Raw genomic sequence first — 14,070 nt, 5'->3', positions numbered from 1 at the left:
CAGTGGCTGCACAACCTTCCATTATTTGGTCTGCATCAATTCACTGGCCATCTGGACAAGCCACTGCTACATCTGTTCTGTGGAAGACTGCTCCATTCATGTTATCAGACTATTTTTTTCTGGAAAAACATTCAGAATAACTACTATATACATAAAGTTATTATTTTCTTCTAGTTTCATAAATATAACCTAGATTTTTATTGAAATATCTCCCAAGTTTCATGCTGTTTCCTTACTTCCTCCCACTTCCTTCTGTTTCCAACCTCCTTGTACACATCCTGAAGGACATCATGTTTGTTAACTGCTCTCAGACCACAGCTACTCCAGACATCTTCAGCAGCACTTCTGTTTAATGACACTTCGGAACACATGCAGAATTTGTCTAAATTTTTAGAGACAGATCTTGTTTTACAGATCTTTTATTGGTATCCTTCATCCTCTGTGCCTAATCCCCTTTATTATCTTTTACCTCTCATGAAGTTCTATGGCAATAGCACTCTTACCTCTCATTATCTTAAACCTGTTCTTTCCAGGTTTTAAGACTCTTTAGGAGAATAGTCTTAAGAGGGTTTGTGGGTTGTTTGTTTTATTTTTAAATACATAAATATTGAAAACAAACCCCTCTAAATAGAATTAATCTAACCCTACAGATCTGTTTATCTTCTTCTTTCTCCTTTTCCTCCTTTGTTTACATCACACATCTCAACATGAAACTTTCAGGAACACCACATGCCTTCCCACATTCCAAGTATTGTAATCAAGACAGTTTGACAAATAGGGTATTTTTTTTCTACTCATTCTTCCGTATCAGCCAATCTTAAAAAAAAGATAAGTCATCCTGCCAAAAGTCTGTCATACCAGTTAATCTTCGTGGCCATAAATATATTCAAAGGTATTACTGAAAACAGGCAAATAAAAATGAGGATGAAAAAGTTTTTTCAACAACGAAACACCACTTACTAAAGAATAAAGAAATCAAAATACAGTTGAAAGTTGTTTCACTGGCACAAATGTATCCAGAAAATTTACACAGAGTATGTGGCAAGTGATTGAGATTACAGAAGTCTGCTCCTTTCCAGCACATATTCCTCTTCACTAGCCCATGGTGTATTCAAGGCTTTCCTAGTAAAGATGTGTGTCGTTAAAATATCTACAACTGAAATAGCACAGGAATATCCTAACCAAGACAATCTCTTATTCAAATACCAGAGTGCCTCCAAAAACAGCAATTAAAGTCTCAAAAATGAAATGCAACTTCTACCTGCAGTACTGTAGAAAAGCAGCTTTCAGTAATTTGGTTTTATCTTCTTGAGCTACAATTTCTAGCCTACCAGTTGCATCAAATGCAGGACTCTGAAAATGCAAAATAAAAACTTCAGCTGAAAGACAAATATTAATCTTCATTATGAAATGAAAACAAATTTTTTAAGTAGTAATGCCGCAGATTTAAAACAAAATCATCACCTGGAAGCAGATGTGTTTATTAAGTCAAACATAAACCTCTAAGATACGTTACAATCAAAGTCACACAGACGTTTCACCAAAATTCACACCATCTGCAAAGGAACTTAAACCAACTCATTCTACCCATCATATTTTCTAACGATAATTATTTGAAGATTCAAACCCACCCTTTTGGCAGTAACTAGAAGGTATCCCTGAGTACTATCATCCACAAAAACAGTTTAACTGCAAACAAACTTAACTGGAAATTAGTTTGTTAAGAAAAACACAGTTTCATCAGACCAATCACACAAAGGCCTTCCACTAAAATACTAGTTAATAATAACAACTGATTACAGTACTGTATTAGGCCTAGTGATAGACAGCAACACATCTACAAGGAAAAAAATGCAAATTTAGTAGAAACTTCAACTGTGAAACAAAGGAAAACAAAAAAAGCTACCCAAACAGGCAGATGTAAAAATTTTTGTTTTGAAAACTGCCTTCACCACAAGTATTTGAGTCTCTATTTTAAAAAAACTTTAAAACCCAAACAAGCCAGGATTTCCACAGTGAAAATTCATAAGTGACATAAAAAAACACTTTATTTCTACCCTGTTTTCAATTAGGAAGCAAATAACCATTACCTCACTTCTTGGTCCAGCAATAGAAGAGGACAGGGCATCCTCAAGGTCTTCAGGAAGCACAGAAGTATTTTCCCTGGACAAGATAGTGAGAAGTCCACTTTTTTTGGCAAAGAAGATGGGAAGGCTATTACAGGAACCTGCTCCTAAAATACTATCTCCTAAAATAAGAAGATGAAAAAAAAAAGCAGATAATTACCACTTTATTTTAAAACCAAAACATAAAAGTTTCATAATTATTGACTTTTTTCATTAACCAACCAACAGTTATGGATAACTGCACCTGACTTAGAAAAACTGTGGAACTATTTGCTACTCTAGATGTAGACTTCTAGATACTGCAAGTGTTGGGAGGGGGAAAAAAAAGGAAGAAAGGAGAAGAAAAGAAGAAAAAAATTCAAGATTTAGTTAATTCAAATTCTACCTAAGGACCAACGTTCCTGCTGTACTTGAAAACACTTTTGAAGGTCATGGATGACATACTTAGAGACACTGGCACTGAGTTAACTTCAAGGAAAAAAATCAACCCACAGTGAATGTTAAGAAAGAGAAAAACCAAGGAAAAAGCCCCACAAGCAAAACTCCCATCCTTTCATATAGCAAGAAGAGGGATCTGCTTAATTTTAATTTGAAACACTGCAGAGTAACAATACTGGATGTCACATCAGCACTTCTCCATAACTTGAAACATTTAATAAAGGAACACAAGTATGACACTGCTCTCTGAGATATCCAAATACTGTAAAAATATTGAACTAGGAGGTACCAACAAAACATAGCAAGTTACCTTGTATGCCAAATATGATTTTTTCCTGTGGTAAGGAAATTCTGCCAGTTCCAGTGGAACACGCAAACACTTCATCTTCCTTATAGAGGAAAGCAGCATGGCTGAAGTAATCTGGGACTACCAGGCAGCACAACACTTCATCTTCTGACTGAAAGTGTTGAATACAAACAACATCACATATATAATTGATCCCTTAAACATTTAAAATTCTAAATGATAATCCATGCTGCCTGAACTTGTTTGAATTTTTAACAATGAAGTATGGATGTAACTTACAACCTAAAAAAACAAACAAAATCGCTTTTAATTTGCCCTAAAATTTTAGATCCTGGGGATTTTTCCCCTTTCATATGCACTATACTCATGCTAATTTCACATGGAGAGATAAGTAAACAGATCAATTATTCAACAGTTTTCACACTCTTCTTCCATCTTTGAGCTTTAAAATGCCATTGCAGGTAGTGGGGAGAGAGGAAAGAGTGGTACAAGTTTACCAAAGCAATCTAATCCCCAGGTTTATGCTTCCAGAAAACACAGCACAGATAATGTATTCCACAGACAACCAATGTGTCCTCCTCTGCCAGCAAGCCAGCTGCCTGGCAAGGACCAAAAAACAGATCTCATAATTCCTTGTCCTGTAACAAGAGTCTCAGAGTTTGAGATCTGTTCTAAAGGGATTACAAGAGCATATGATTAAAATTACTCAGTAGAAACTTTCACAGACGCACAAAAACTAAAATAAATCAGTAGGAGTCAGATTAGACTTATTTTTGAGGGTTTTATCTTATAACCTAAAATGTAAAGCATAAATTTTACATACAGTTATTAATAAACATTAACAGATGCTGGTACACATTTTCCTCAGAGTATTACAAATACATACTTCCAAGGGAAACTGATTTTCCTTTAGACAAAACCTGACACATGATTTATGTACAGGAATAGTCTGAAACACTGAACTTTAAGTTGGTATCAGAACCTCAATTAGCATACCTGAAAAGATGGATTATATTGTGTGACCTCCACAACAACATCATCAGACATCTGATACCCTTTATCTTCTACTGTTATCAGAGTGTAGTAGACAAGACAGGGACGATCTCCAGGATGCCATGCTGCAGCAAGTATGACCAGTCCATCACTATTCAACAACAGATATCACACCATTGAGAGATGATTATTATATACTTTACTTGCTCAAACACTACCACTCAAAAAAAAAAAATCTAACTACAATCTCAACTAGATATTGTTCAATTTTTTACTCTTTCAGAAAGAAAAAGTATGTTATTTGTTCTTCTTTATTAGCAGTATTCATATTGCAGTACAAATCTGAACCAAGGCAGTTGTAATTTCATGCAATTAAATCAAATGCAAGAGATACTAAATTCCCTGCATCTGCTGGAACAAGTTACAATTGCTTATTTTTTGTCTTTGTAAAATCAAGACAAAACAAATACACAATCCTGATAAAATGACACTAAAAAAAGTAAAGGGAATTATTATCAGGTAAAAGACGATAGCATGAAATACAGGATAACCTAATTACCTAATATAAAGTGCTTATTTTATCAACAGTTCCACACCAGTAAAATGAAATTGAAATTGCAATTACTTATGAAGGTCTTACCAGATGCAAGTGCACTTCCTTACCGATTCTGTTGCAAATCCATGTACTGTATATTTACTCCTCCTTTAATATCTTCATAGTTACTTTCAGATCCCTAAAAAACCGAAATACATCTGTTGTGTAACTGTATATAAACAGGCTATCAATTAAAACAAACACAATAACCCTTTCCAGTTGGGCGGGCTCTTACCCAAATTGCATCTGTAATATGTTCTTTCAGGATCTTGTTGATATCCCAGCTGAGAATGTAACGTTCTGATGAATCATCAATCTCCCATTTGTTTAGATTTGAACTTGTTAGCATGTAAAAGCTTGATCTCTCTCTATCCCAAAGAACATTAGAAATCTGCATTTAAAAAATGAAAAAGCTAAAAAGGTTAAAGGAGAGCCTGAATATTTGGATAGAATAATCTAAATCACTCTCAGTCCACAAAGAGTCACTTCCTTGGGCAATCTACAAAAGCTGAACTCAAGAGGAGCATTATGATAACTTCCAAGAGAAGTCTTATGTTATAGATGAAAAAACATCTGTACTAAATACATTTCTTGTACTTCCTGCCAACTTCTGTGGAGTTCATTGACAAAACCCAATCATCAACCCCTAGCAGTGCTAAATCAGAAGAGAAGAATTACAGGCTGGTTTCTTCAATTAGTAATGAAGTTGTCACTAGAAAGGGATAGGACATGCAACCATTGCACATTCCCCAGGAAGGACTATTAGTGCAAAGTCTCCTTTTGTTCAGAGCTAAAGAGTAAGCCAGCATTTGCCTTCACAAAACATACAGATTTATCTGGTTTCCGTCTTTGTTTCAAATTTCAAAGAAATATAAGTAACAAATGAGCTGAGTGAGTCTTGTCTTTTTTTGTCATCACATATACAACCTTTTCTTATCCCTTTCTTAAACACAGGCTAGAAATTACAAAGAGAAATTAAAGAAGGTGAATCTTTCTCAAGCTTACCACAGCATCATTTCCAGGAGACAATATACCCAGGAGAGAGGAAACCTTTCTACCAATTCCAGAAAACATGCCCTGCCCATGTGGCAGGGCATGTTGATGAATCTTGCCAGAACTATCAGGTATCAACCGGACTAGCTGACCTCTGGAAGATGATAAAATAAAGCTTCCTCCCTAACAAAAAGAGAAAGCAACTACATTAATAATAATTAAAATCACATTCTAGAAAACTCTACTGTCAGCTAAAATTCTTTATGTCAGCTCACACGTGTAAACGCTGAACAAGACACAAGGCATCCTTAGAAAAAGACAAATATCTCACAGGCACTTAGCACTGGCAGAGACTCATTTTCTTAGCTTCATGTGACATTTTTATCCGTTAAACTCAATTTCAGTTAAATAACAGAACTGAACTCTCACATAATCCTTGGAATCTAATGACAGAAAATAGCGTTACCTTCACAACATTTATTACAAATATAAGACTAATAAAGTTGAGCATACTTTTTCATCTTTAGATTAGGAATAAAACCGGTATTTTAATGTAAATGATACTGTTTTACCTTTACTGCTGTGAGGAAACTGCACAGAGAGCCTCCAAAGTCTGTGAAAGTGTCTGTATAGGATCCTTCATGTGCAAGATTGGGCCAGTAGCGCACAGAACCTTCACTGGTAGCAACCATTATTGCTAGAGACTTGAAGTGAAGAAGCAATTAAGAGAACAAGCAAGATGATGATGATAATATTAAATTAGACTGCAGCTTTAACTAAAACATGTCACTTTATACCAAGATTGTGGGTGACAAAGACATGAGAAAGTAGTAAAAAAAGTAGTACATACAGATGCACACTGACAAACTTGAAACTGAATCACAAAAACATTCTGCAGCACAGCTTAATTCGTGCAAGGAATGTTATAATTGTTTATTTTCCTAATGAATATTTTCTATGCTTCTTGTTTCTGATAATTCAGGGTCAAACAAAACCTACAGCTGTAAAACAGAAAAGGGCCGGTGGAGAATTTCAGATGCCAAGAGCTAAAAGCTACTATGGAAGACTTCAAATGCAACTATAATTTAACAAAGAAACTGCTCTAATATCTTTAAGAGAAATATCAAATCACATGATGGCTTTTCTCTTCAAATGCATAGACCTACAGTGTAACTCAGGAAATCACAGATACCAAACTAAAAGTGTGAAGCAAGACACTGTTCAGATAGAGATTTAGAGGAAAGCATTATACTTAATCTACTGGTTGTTAAAAAATATGTTAAAAAAATCACAGAACAACAGAACTGTAGCTGGGAGCTGTTATTGAGCTCCTTGGAGTTTTCAAACTAATTTTTTAGTAGACACTGACTTTCAGTTCACAAGCTAAAGAACAATGAAATTTTAAAATACAATAAATAAAGTATTAGGGTTAGGTGTATTACTTCCTCTTAAACTTCTCTGGATATTACTAAGTCAGAACATTTCGGGTTTTGTGAGATAATCCCAAAATACTAAGATTGCTTTTTATCATCTGGAGGAGTAACACAACAACAAATCAAAAGAAAAGATCCTATTACATATTCTGTCCTGCTCCTTACTTCCAAGGACAGCTTCTTAGCTAGTTTTATCAGAGCACCACACATATTAGCTGAAATCTAAGCTAAAAATGAGAGGTACTTTTCATGATTGATAGCAGTAGGCACATTAACACACTTTCAGAACACAACCGATCTTTGAACCTCACCCACTAGCACAGTAATTTACAAAATCCACTTAGGAAACCAATCAATCAGCATCAGCTTCCTTACAAACGCCAGCCAAGGGAAGGTACTGGGGTTTGCCTCTCCTTTATGGAAACTGGGAATTAATTCACTGAACAACGTTTTCAGCCAGCACTTAAACTGCATTTGGTCAGACCCCACTTTTGATTGCCCTGGTATTTCTTAACACAACACCTCTTAGTTTACTGTATTTTTGTTTGTTATGAAAGCATGTTAAGTAATCCTTGGGAAAACTATTACTTCATCTGATCCTATAAGATGCACATGGTGCAATTTAAAGGGACCAGAAGAAGTCTGTTTGCTTCAAAAGTATTTACTGCTAACTATCAATCCTGACCTTTTGAATAGATAGCATACCACCATATGCTTTCAAATACTTCGAATATATCCTTTTGATTAAAAAGGATATATTCAAAGTTATTCTCAAGGTGCTTTTAAACTCTAAAATTTAAAATTTGATCACCTGAAGAGAAGGTGCTTCACCTGAAGAATTGAGACAAGATATAGCTGCTAAATTAGAGCTCCATTGGAAGTCACTGGGTGGCAGCTGCAATTCCTTGCACAGAGATAACTGGAAGAAAAAAAAAAGATGTCATAATAAATATGAGACTGGAAGAACTTATTCCTCTGCCACAAAATCTTTAGACTTTTGACTCTGCTAAAAATTACATTTCAAATAACCCAGACACTGTGTAAGGAAACAAAAAAAATCACAAAACAATTTCAACAAGGTTGTCACAACCAGCAAACAGCTAAAACACATCTTCAAATTTTCAAATATCACTGGTTTTCTTTATTTCTGAGTGCTTCCCACAACACTACAATATTGGATTATTTCTACTGGAGATTATTTGACTATTCCTTAATACAATATTCTAAAAAAATTAAACTAGAAACGCTTGAGAAAGCTTATTAGGTACTAATAGGGTAGAGAGGGGAAATGCTCCTCACTCCCCTACGCCCTTGAAGTTAAACAACCAGAAAAATTTTAATCCCTTGTAAAATCTTTCCAAGTAGAACGTGTATACATGACACTCCCCTGTAAGTGCAGGACCTGTATAATTAACATGTCCTGATTGAAAGAAACTGATTTTGTAACTACAGATTTTCTGACCAACAATTACTGAAACGATGCTGAAAGAAACACTGTCCAGAGAAGATACAAAAATTCTTGACCTAAGAAATCCAGGTGAAACATATGTATAGTACCTCTAAAACTACCTGTGGTTTTGGGGTATGTTGCAAATTGAAAATTGGTCCCAGAATAATCTAAACCAATCTGTAACACATCAACTAGATTTTAATTATCAAAATAAGCTTTATCAAGACTATCTAACCTAAGAGCCACACACATTAAAATATAAAGAATTAACCTTAGTGTCAAGATGACAAATAAAACTGAAGAGAGGAATATAAAAATTATAAGGTCTCTCAAAAGCTTGAGTTTCAGTTACTGCTATTAGCATGACTTGATATAAATCCTGCTGCTTTTGGGGGAAAATCAGACAAACTCCAGCTGAAAAAAAACCCAATCCCATAACTGCATAACTAGTTGAAATGGCATAAAATACAGACTTTCCATCTTGGTCCTTCCATTACCTTAGCTACTGCAGACTGACCGATCTTCCAAATAATCAGCCTCTCCTTATGAACCAGCCAGGCCCATCCACTTTCATCCACTTGAACGCTCAGCTGGTCATCAGCTACACAAAAAAGTAACTTTTTTAAAGCATTCAGATTTTTAAAACACTTTGATTGCAGAATAACCTTTAAATCAATAAACTTTCATTCTTATATGAAAATAAGAAATATTTTCCATTAAATTAGTTTCCATGTTAGAATTTCCATCTATTTGATTAACATATCGAATTACTATATCTAGTTTAAAAATTGTTTTGATAAACCCTCAATCTCTGAGAATGAAAAGACAACCCTAAAACCCATTTCCATCTATTTAGAGCAGATTACAATAGCTTTGTAAATCGTGCAACAATTTTAACGTTATTTTAAAGATACGTATTTGGTTCCTCTTTTATCTATTACAACAGAAAAACTCATCCACGGAGAAAAAATTGTTTAGGAGACCAATTTCGCGAACTCAGGCAAAGATTTGATCACTATTGCTTTTGGAAGAGGTAACAAATGGGAATTCAAATAAAGAAAAATATTAAGCATCCACTCTAGGACACAGCAAAATCAAAACAAGTAAAAAAGGTGATAAAGAACCAATATGTAAAAGTTACTAAAAATCTACTATTAGCTTTCGTTATACCCTGGGTTTTTTACAATAAACTGCATTAGCAGCACCTGAAGGATATTTCCACGCATTCACACCCACATGGGTATTATTATAATTATTGTTACATAGATAACCAGGTTGGATTCAAAGCAAGGCACAGACATTTTAGCTTCCCTTGCAAAGTCAGTATTTCAACGGCATTAATGACATGTTAAGAATTCTCTCACCTGTCAATTTTCATGGAGAAAACTAACATAATTCTTACCATCAGCCTTCTTCAGGGCTTCCATAACCTTAACAGGCAGAGAGGATCCAAAAGCCTTAACATCATAGTTAATAGTCTCAGTTGCTGTAGGAAGCTGGATAACTCTAGTAGGAGTCGCTCTTAAAATAAAACAAAAAGTTAACTGTAAACTTTTTATTGTTTCTTCATCAGTTTCAGCAGACATTTATTTCATGAGTATCTATTTAGAAAGAGATTTATGTAAAATAAAGATGCTTCCAAAGGGAACACCACCTAAAGCAATAATTTGGTGGCTTCCTTACAAGTTCCTAGCTATCCTCAGATTCTTCATTTTTAAGAACTGAGTTTGAACATGCATTACTCCACCAGCAACAAACTCACTGTTCAGCTTCTCCATACCCTGGTTATCTACAGAATAAAGACATTCGGACTGTCAGAAGAAGCTCAGCAAAAGCTCTTCCCTGACTGCAGGGCCTACTTCCATCCCTAACTCTGGCACTGCTGGGCAGTGTGCACTGCAACACTGTAAACACTCATGGCAGCTTGGATCCAACAGCACTTCCATCACCCTTAGTTGGCTGTGGAGACTGAATTTCCCACCTGCTTCACAGTATCATTTATAAAAGCTGATTTGCATCTTTCCCCACCTTCTCTCTCTGGAACAGTAGAGGTCTGTATTGTCTTTTGAACACAATTAGGTGGGCAAATTTGTCTGCTTTTGGAAGTTACTGCCCTCTTTTTCCTTCTCACAAGTGAAATGATGTCTCAGACCTCCCCGTGTGAAATGGCAGAAGTTGATACAGAGCTAGTAGACAACCCCGACATCCAGTTTGCAAAAATTATTAAACAGACTTGAAAAAAAAGTTCCCCAAAACTGAACATGGGTGATTCTCTTTATCTCAACAACACAACAAATAGCTGCTCCTGAGAAAAGAGATTATGAAGCCTGAAACTGATCTGGGACTCATGCTGTAACTCAGTTTTGATCCATATGAAAGGGAGAAGACAGGGGAAGAAGCTGGGGAGAGGAGAGGGTGTGAAATGCCTGAACTTTGACTATTTTACCTTCTTTTTAAATACAGAAGTTCTTATTATTTTCATACATCATACTTGTATCACACAGGGACATATCTGAGGAACCCGCGAATTCAAAACCCAGTAAGAGGTATGTATTCATAACGCTGAACACGTGGTACCGTATATTTACGGCTTTGCTGTACAGTACTGTAATGTAACCCACACTGGCCCGAGCACCTCACAACTGCTGTTAGGCCGGCTGTGGGGCGAGGGGCGGGACTCACCGCGCCGAGAGGGAGCCGCTCCTCCGCGCCGCCGGCGAGAACAGCACCGGCGAGGCGGCAGCCGCCACGACGGGCAGGCCCTTCTTGCCGCCCGGCCGGGAGAGAGGGCTGGGCGCGGCGCTGCCGAGGTTCCTGCGGGCCGATCCGCCCGGGGTCCGCGGGGAGGCGGGAGCCGACGGGAACATGGCTGTGGATGCGGGAGCGGCGCGGGCGCCGCGCTCCCGCCAGGCGCCCGCTGAGCGCGTCACCGCGGGGCGGGGCCGCGCGGGAACCGAACGGAGCCGAGCGCGACCTGGTGGGGCTGGGAGGAGCCGAACCGCACCGGGTGGAGCCGAACAGAGCCGAGCGCATCCGAGTGCGGCGCGACCCCTGCCGGGGAGCGGCGGAAACCCCGCGGCAGCCGTGCAGGGCAACTGGCCCGGCCCCCAGGGGGTGAATGGCGGCTCGGGCTCCTCCTGGGCGCTGCCCGCCCACAGCGCCAAAGCGAGACACGGGCCTCTCCCTCAGGTGTTCCTGAAGCTGTGCTCGGTCTTTCGGGACCTTCCCAGAAGGATTCACAAGAGTGGATTTGGGTACTTTTCCTCACTGAGTTCATGCGTTCATGAGTTCAGTTAGCTGGCACTAAGCAGCTGGAGCAGGGAAAGGTTGAATATGATCAAAAAGCAGCTGTTAGAGACCATTTGGAATTACTTATTTTTCACTAAGAGTTGCCTTATCTTTAAAACACCCTGTGCATACCTGTGTTTGTCCCCAAATTCTAATTAATTAAATGAATGGATACACAAAACCATAGTCCATGCAAACCTTGGCATGTTTCACATCTCTGGTAAATAACAACCATCCACTATAGCTATTCTATGGTATTAAACTAAATTTTAGCCTTCAAGGGGAACGAAATGCTCAATAGCATTGGTTTACATGAAAAAGCTTTCAAAAGGTAAGTATGTCCCATTCTCTTGGGGAAGGAGTTGAATGTATATTATCAACAAAGCAAATCAGTTAAGATAAAAGTAACTAAGAATATATTTTAAAAATCGCATAACTTTTCAAAAATGTGTTCTTTGATAATAGATTCAAGGCTGTAAGGCTTTCTATGTGGATTGTGGTCCCTAGGATTGAACCCAAATGCAGATGAGATAGACTTGAGACGGTTCATCGGAGGACTGAAGTATCAGGCACCTGTCAGTGTCAGTGCTTTGTCTTCTTCATTCAAGTTAGCTCCTTTGGCTTTGATTTTATGCAAAAAGCAAAATTTAGTGGAGTATCACTATATTGTTACAATAATATAGTATCCTTCTATATTGATTTTTTTACACATATGATGGCAAATCATCATGTTACTGTCACTTCATCAAGACAAACAAACTAAACCAAACCAGGAAATGTACACACAAACAAGCAAATACAGAAAAATCTGGAAGAGAACTCAAGATGACTTCCACATTTCCCAATATTCATGATTGGTGACATTCAAATGATTTTAAAAACGGAAAGCTCCTCTTCACAGCTCGTTCCTAAAATATTGAAAATGATGCAGCATGAACAGTTGTGTTTTGCTGATCGAACCCTATCTATACACAACTACACTTCCTCAGGGAATTAGTCGGCTTCCTTTTGCTGTTTCAGCCCTGAAAGAGCTCCATCTTCAGATGTATCTACAATTCAACATTCAAATCTCATTTTCGACACAGAAATGATTTTTACTGATACCAGTTAGAGACTTAACCAGTTTTTGACTGTCTCATCAATATCCCAAGGAGCTTTTTGAGTGGTTCTGACTCGAATAAAATCTGCTAACCAATGTAGCTGTTATGACAAACATTTGCCTTTTGGTGGACTAGAGCTTTTGTATAGCTTTTCACACTTCTGTTGGCTGCAACACCTGCCAGGACAACTAATGAGCAAAAGACATGAAACACTCATTCAGTTCAGCTGCAAGTAATTCCTGTAACCCGTGTAAATACAGGAATAAAGGGGCTCATTGGATCTCATGTAAGGAGAAATCACATGAGTGAAGATTAAAGATGCAAACCCCTCTAAATACATTAACTAATAGTCAACATTGAAATTAAACATTGGGTCAGGAGTATTTTTTGCATATCTTTAGTACAACATATGCTTCTAGGCAAATTTTATCTGGAGATAAAATCACATCTGGATGTAATTTTATTTCCATTCTCTAATCTTTTCACTATATTCCATAAGGGGCCATTAACGGCACTAACATTTTAAGCATGCCCAGCACTAGGGATGTCAGCTATTGCCAACAAGTTTTCCTAGCACGGATGAGTTTTAATCTGACCTGGGAAGTTTCCAGCTTTTTAAAATATCCTTGTGGGGTTTTGCATCTTCAGAGATTCTTTTGAAAGAGACTCTTCAATCAGAAACATGAGGCAAACTCTTCACTGCCAAACATATCCCCCTGAAGTTATTAAAATTAATGTAACACTGCTATTTTACTAGTCATCCTTGAGAAGGTTATTTCCTAGTTGTTTCTAATAAAGTAGTTAGGCAAAACTCATGATTTCTATCACTGAAATTTTAATTAACAATACAAAACTTACATATGCCTTTAAAAAGAACAAAAACATATATGGACGGTCATGTCCTTTCATATGTCATCTTAGGAAATGAAACTAAAGAAATGGGAAAACAGAAAAGGGAAGAAAACACATGCAAATTTTAGATTTCCCTCTATGACTTCATATAGTAATACACTTCCTTTGTCCTTATGTAAAGTCAGGTTTTTTGTTTGGTTGCCTTTCTTTTTCCGTTGGGTTGTTTGTTTTATTAAAGAACTTTCCTCCAACTCATGCTTTCATACTCTCTAAAAATGTGTTTTAATATGTAATTCTCTACAAGAACTGTAGATGGCGATCATAGCCAAGGTCAGAACACATTTTGCAACAAATGGTAACTGGAAGGATGGTGCAGTGGAAGTCAGACAGAACTTCCAGTGTGTGTTAGTGCCACGCATTTTTGAATTCCAGCATTTTAAGACTACTGACAAGCACAAAACACGAAAGTTCCTTGGAAGGAGAGAGACAATGATA

The 14,070-nt window shown here is 37.3% G+C and overlaps 1 protein-coding gene across 1 annotated transcript in view; it reads right to left on the bottom strand.

Annotated features, from left to right (window-relative positions):
* Positions 1-11,261, bottom strand: part of NUP133 (nucleoporin 133) — a 30,083-nt gene extending 18,822 nt beyond the window's left edge. The window contains exons 1-12 of the mRNA XM_014875179.2: positions 11,018-11,261; positions 9,738-9,856; positions 8,833-8,936; positions 7,697-7,804; positions 6,025-6,156; positions 5,465-5,635; positions 4,695-4,850; positions 4,528-4,598; positions 3,868-4,015; positions 2,875-3,022; positions 2,091-2,248; positions 1,262-1,353 (exon numbers count right to left, since the gene is read on the bottom strand). Of these exons, the coding sequence (XP_014730665.1) occupies positions 1,262-1,353; positions 2,091-2,248; positions 2,875-3,022; positions 3,868-4,015; positions 4,528-4,598; positions 4,695-4,850; positions 5,465-5,635; positions 6,025-6,156; positions 7,697-7,804; positions 8,833-8,936; positions 9,738-9,856; positions 11,018-11,202 (1,592 nt within the window). The 5' untranslated portion in view covers positions 11,203-11,261. The remainder of the gene's footprint in view (positions 1-1,261; positions 1,354-2,090; positions 2,249-2,874; positions 3,023-3,867; positions 4,016-4,527; positions 4,599-4,694; positions 4,851-5,464; positions 5,636-6,024; positions 6,157-7,696; positions 7,805-8,832; positions 8,937-9,737; positions 9,857-11,017) is intronic.
* Between the last annotated feature and the right edge of the window lie 2,809 nt (positions 11,262-14,070).

The sequence above is a fragment of the Sturnus vulgaris genome, chromosome 3 (genome assembly GCF_052056855.1).
Source record: "Sturnus vulgaris isolate bStuVul1 chromosome 3, bStuVul1.hap1, whole genome shotgun sequence".
NCBI classification, from domain to species: Eukaryota; Metazoa; Chordata; class Aves; order Passeriformes; family Sturnidae; genus Sturnus; species Sturnus vulgaris.
The sequence above is the reverse complement of the archived record's forward strand: the minus strand, read 5'-3'. Positions and strand labels throughout refer to the sequence as shown.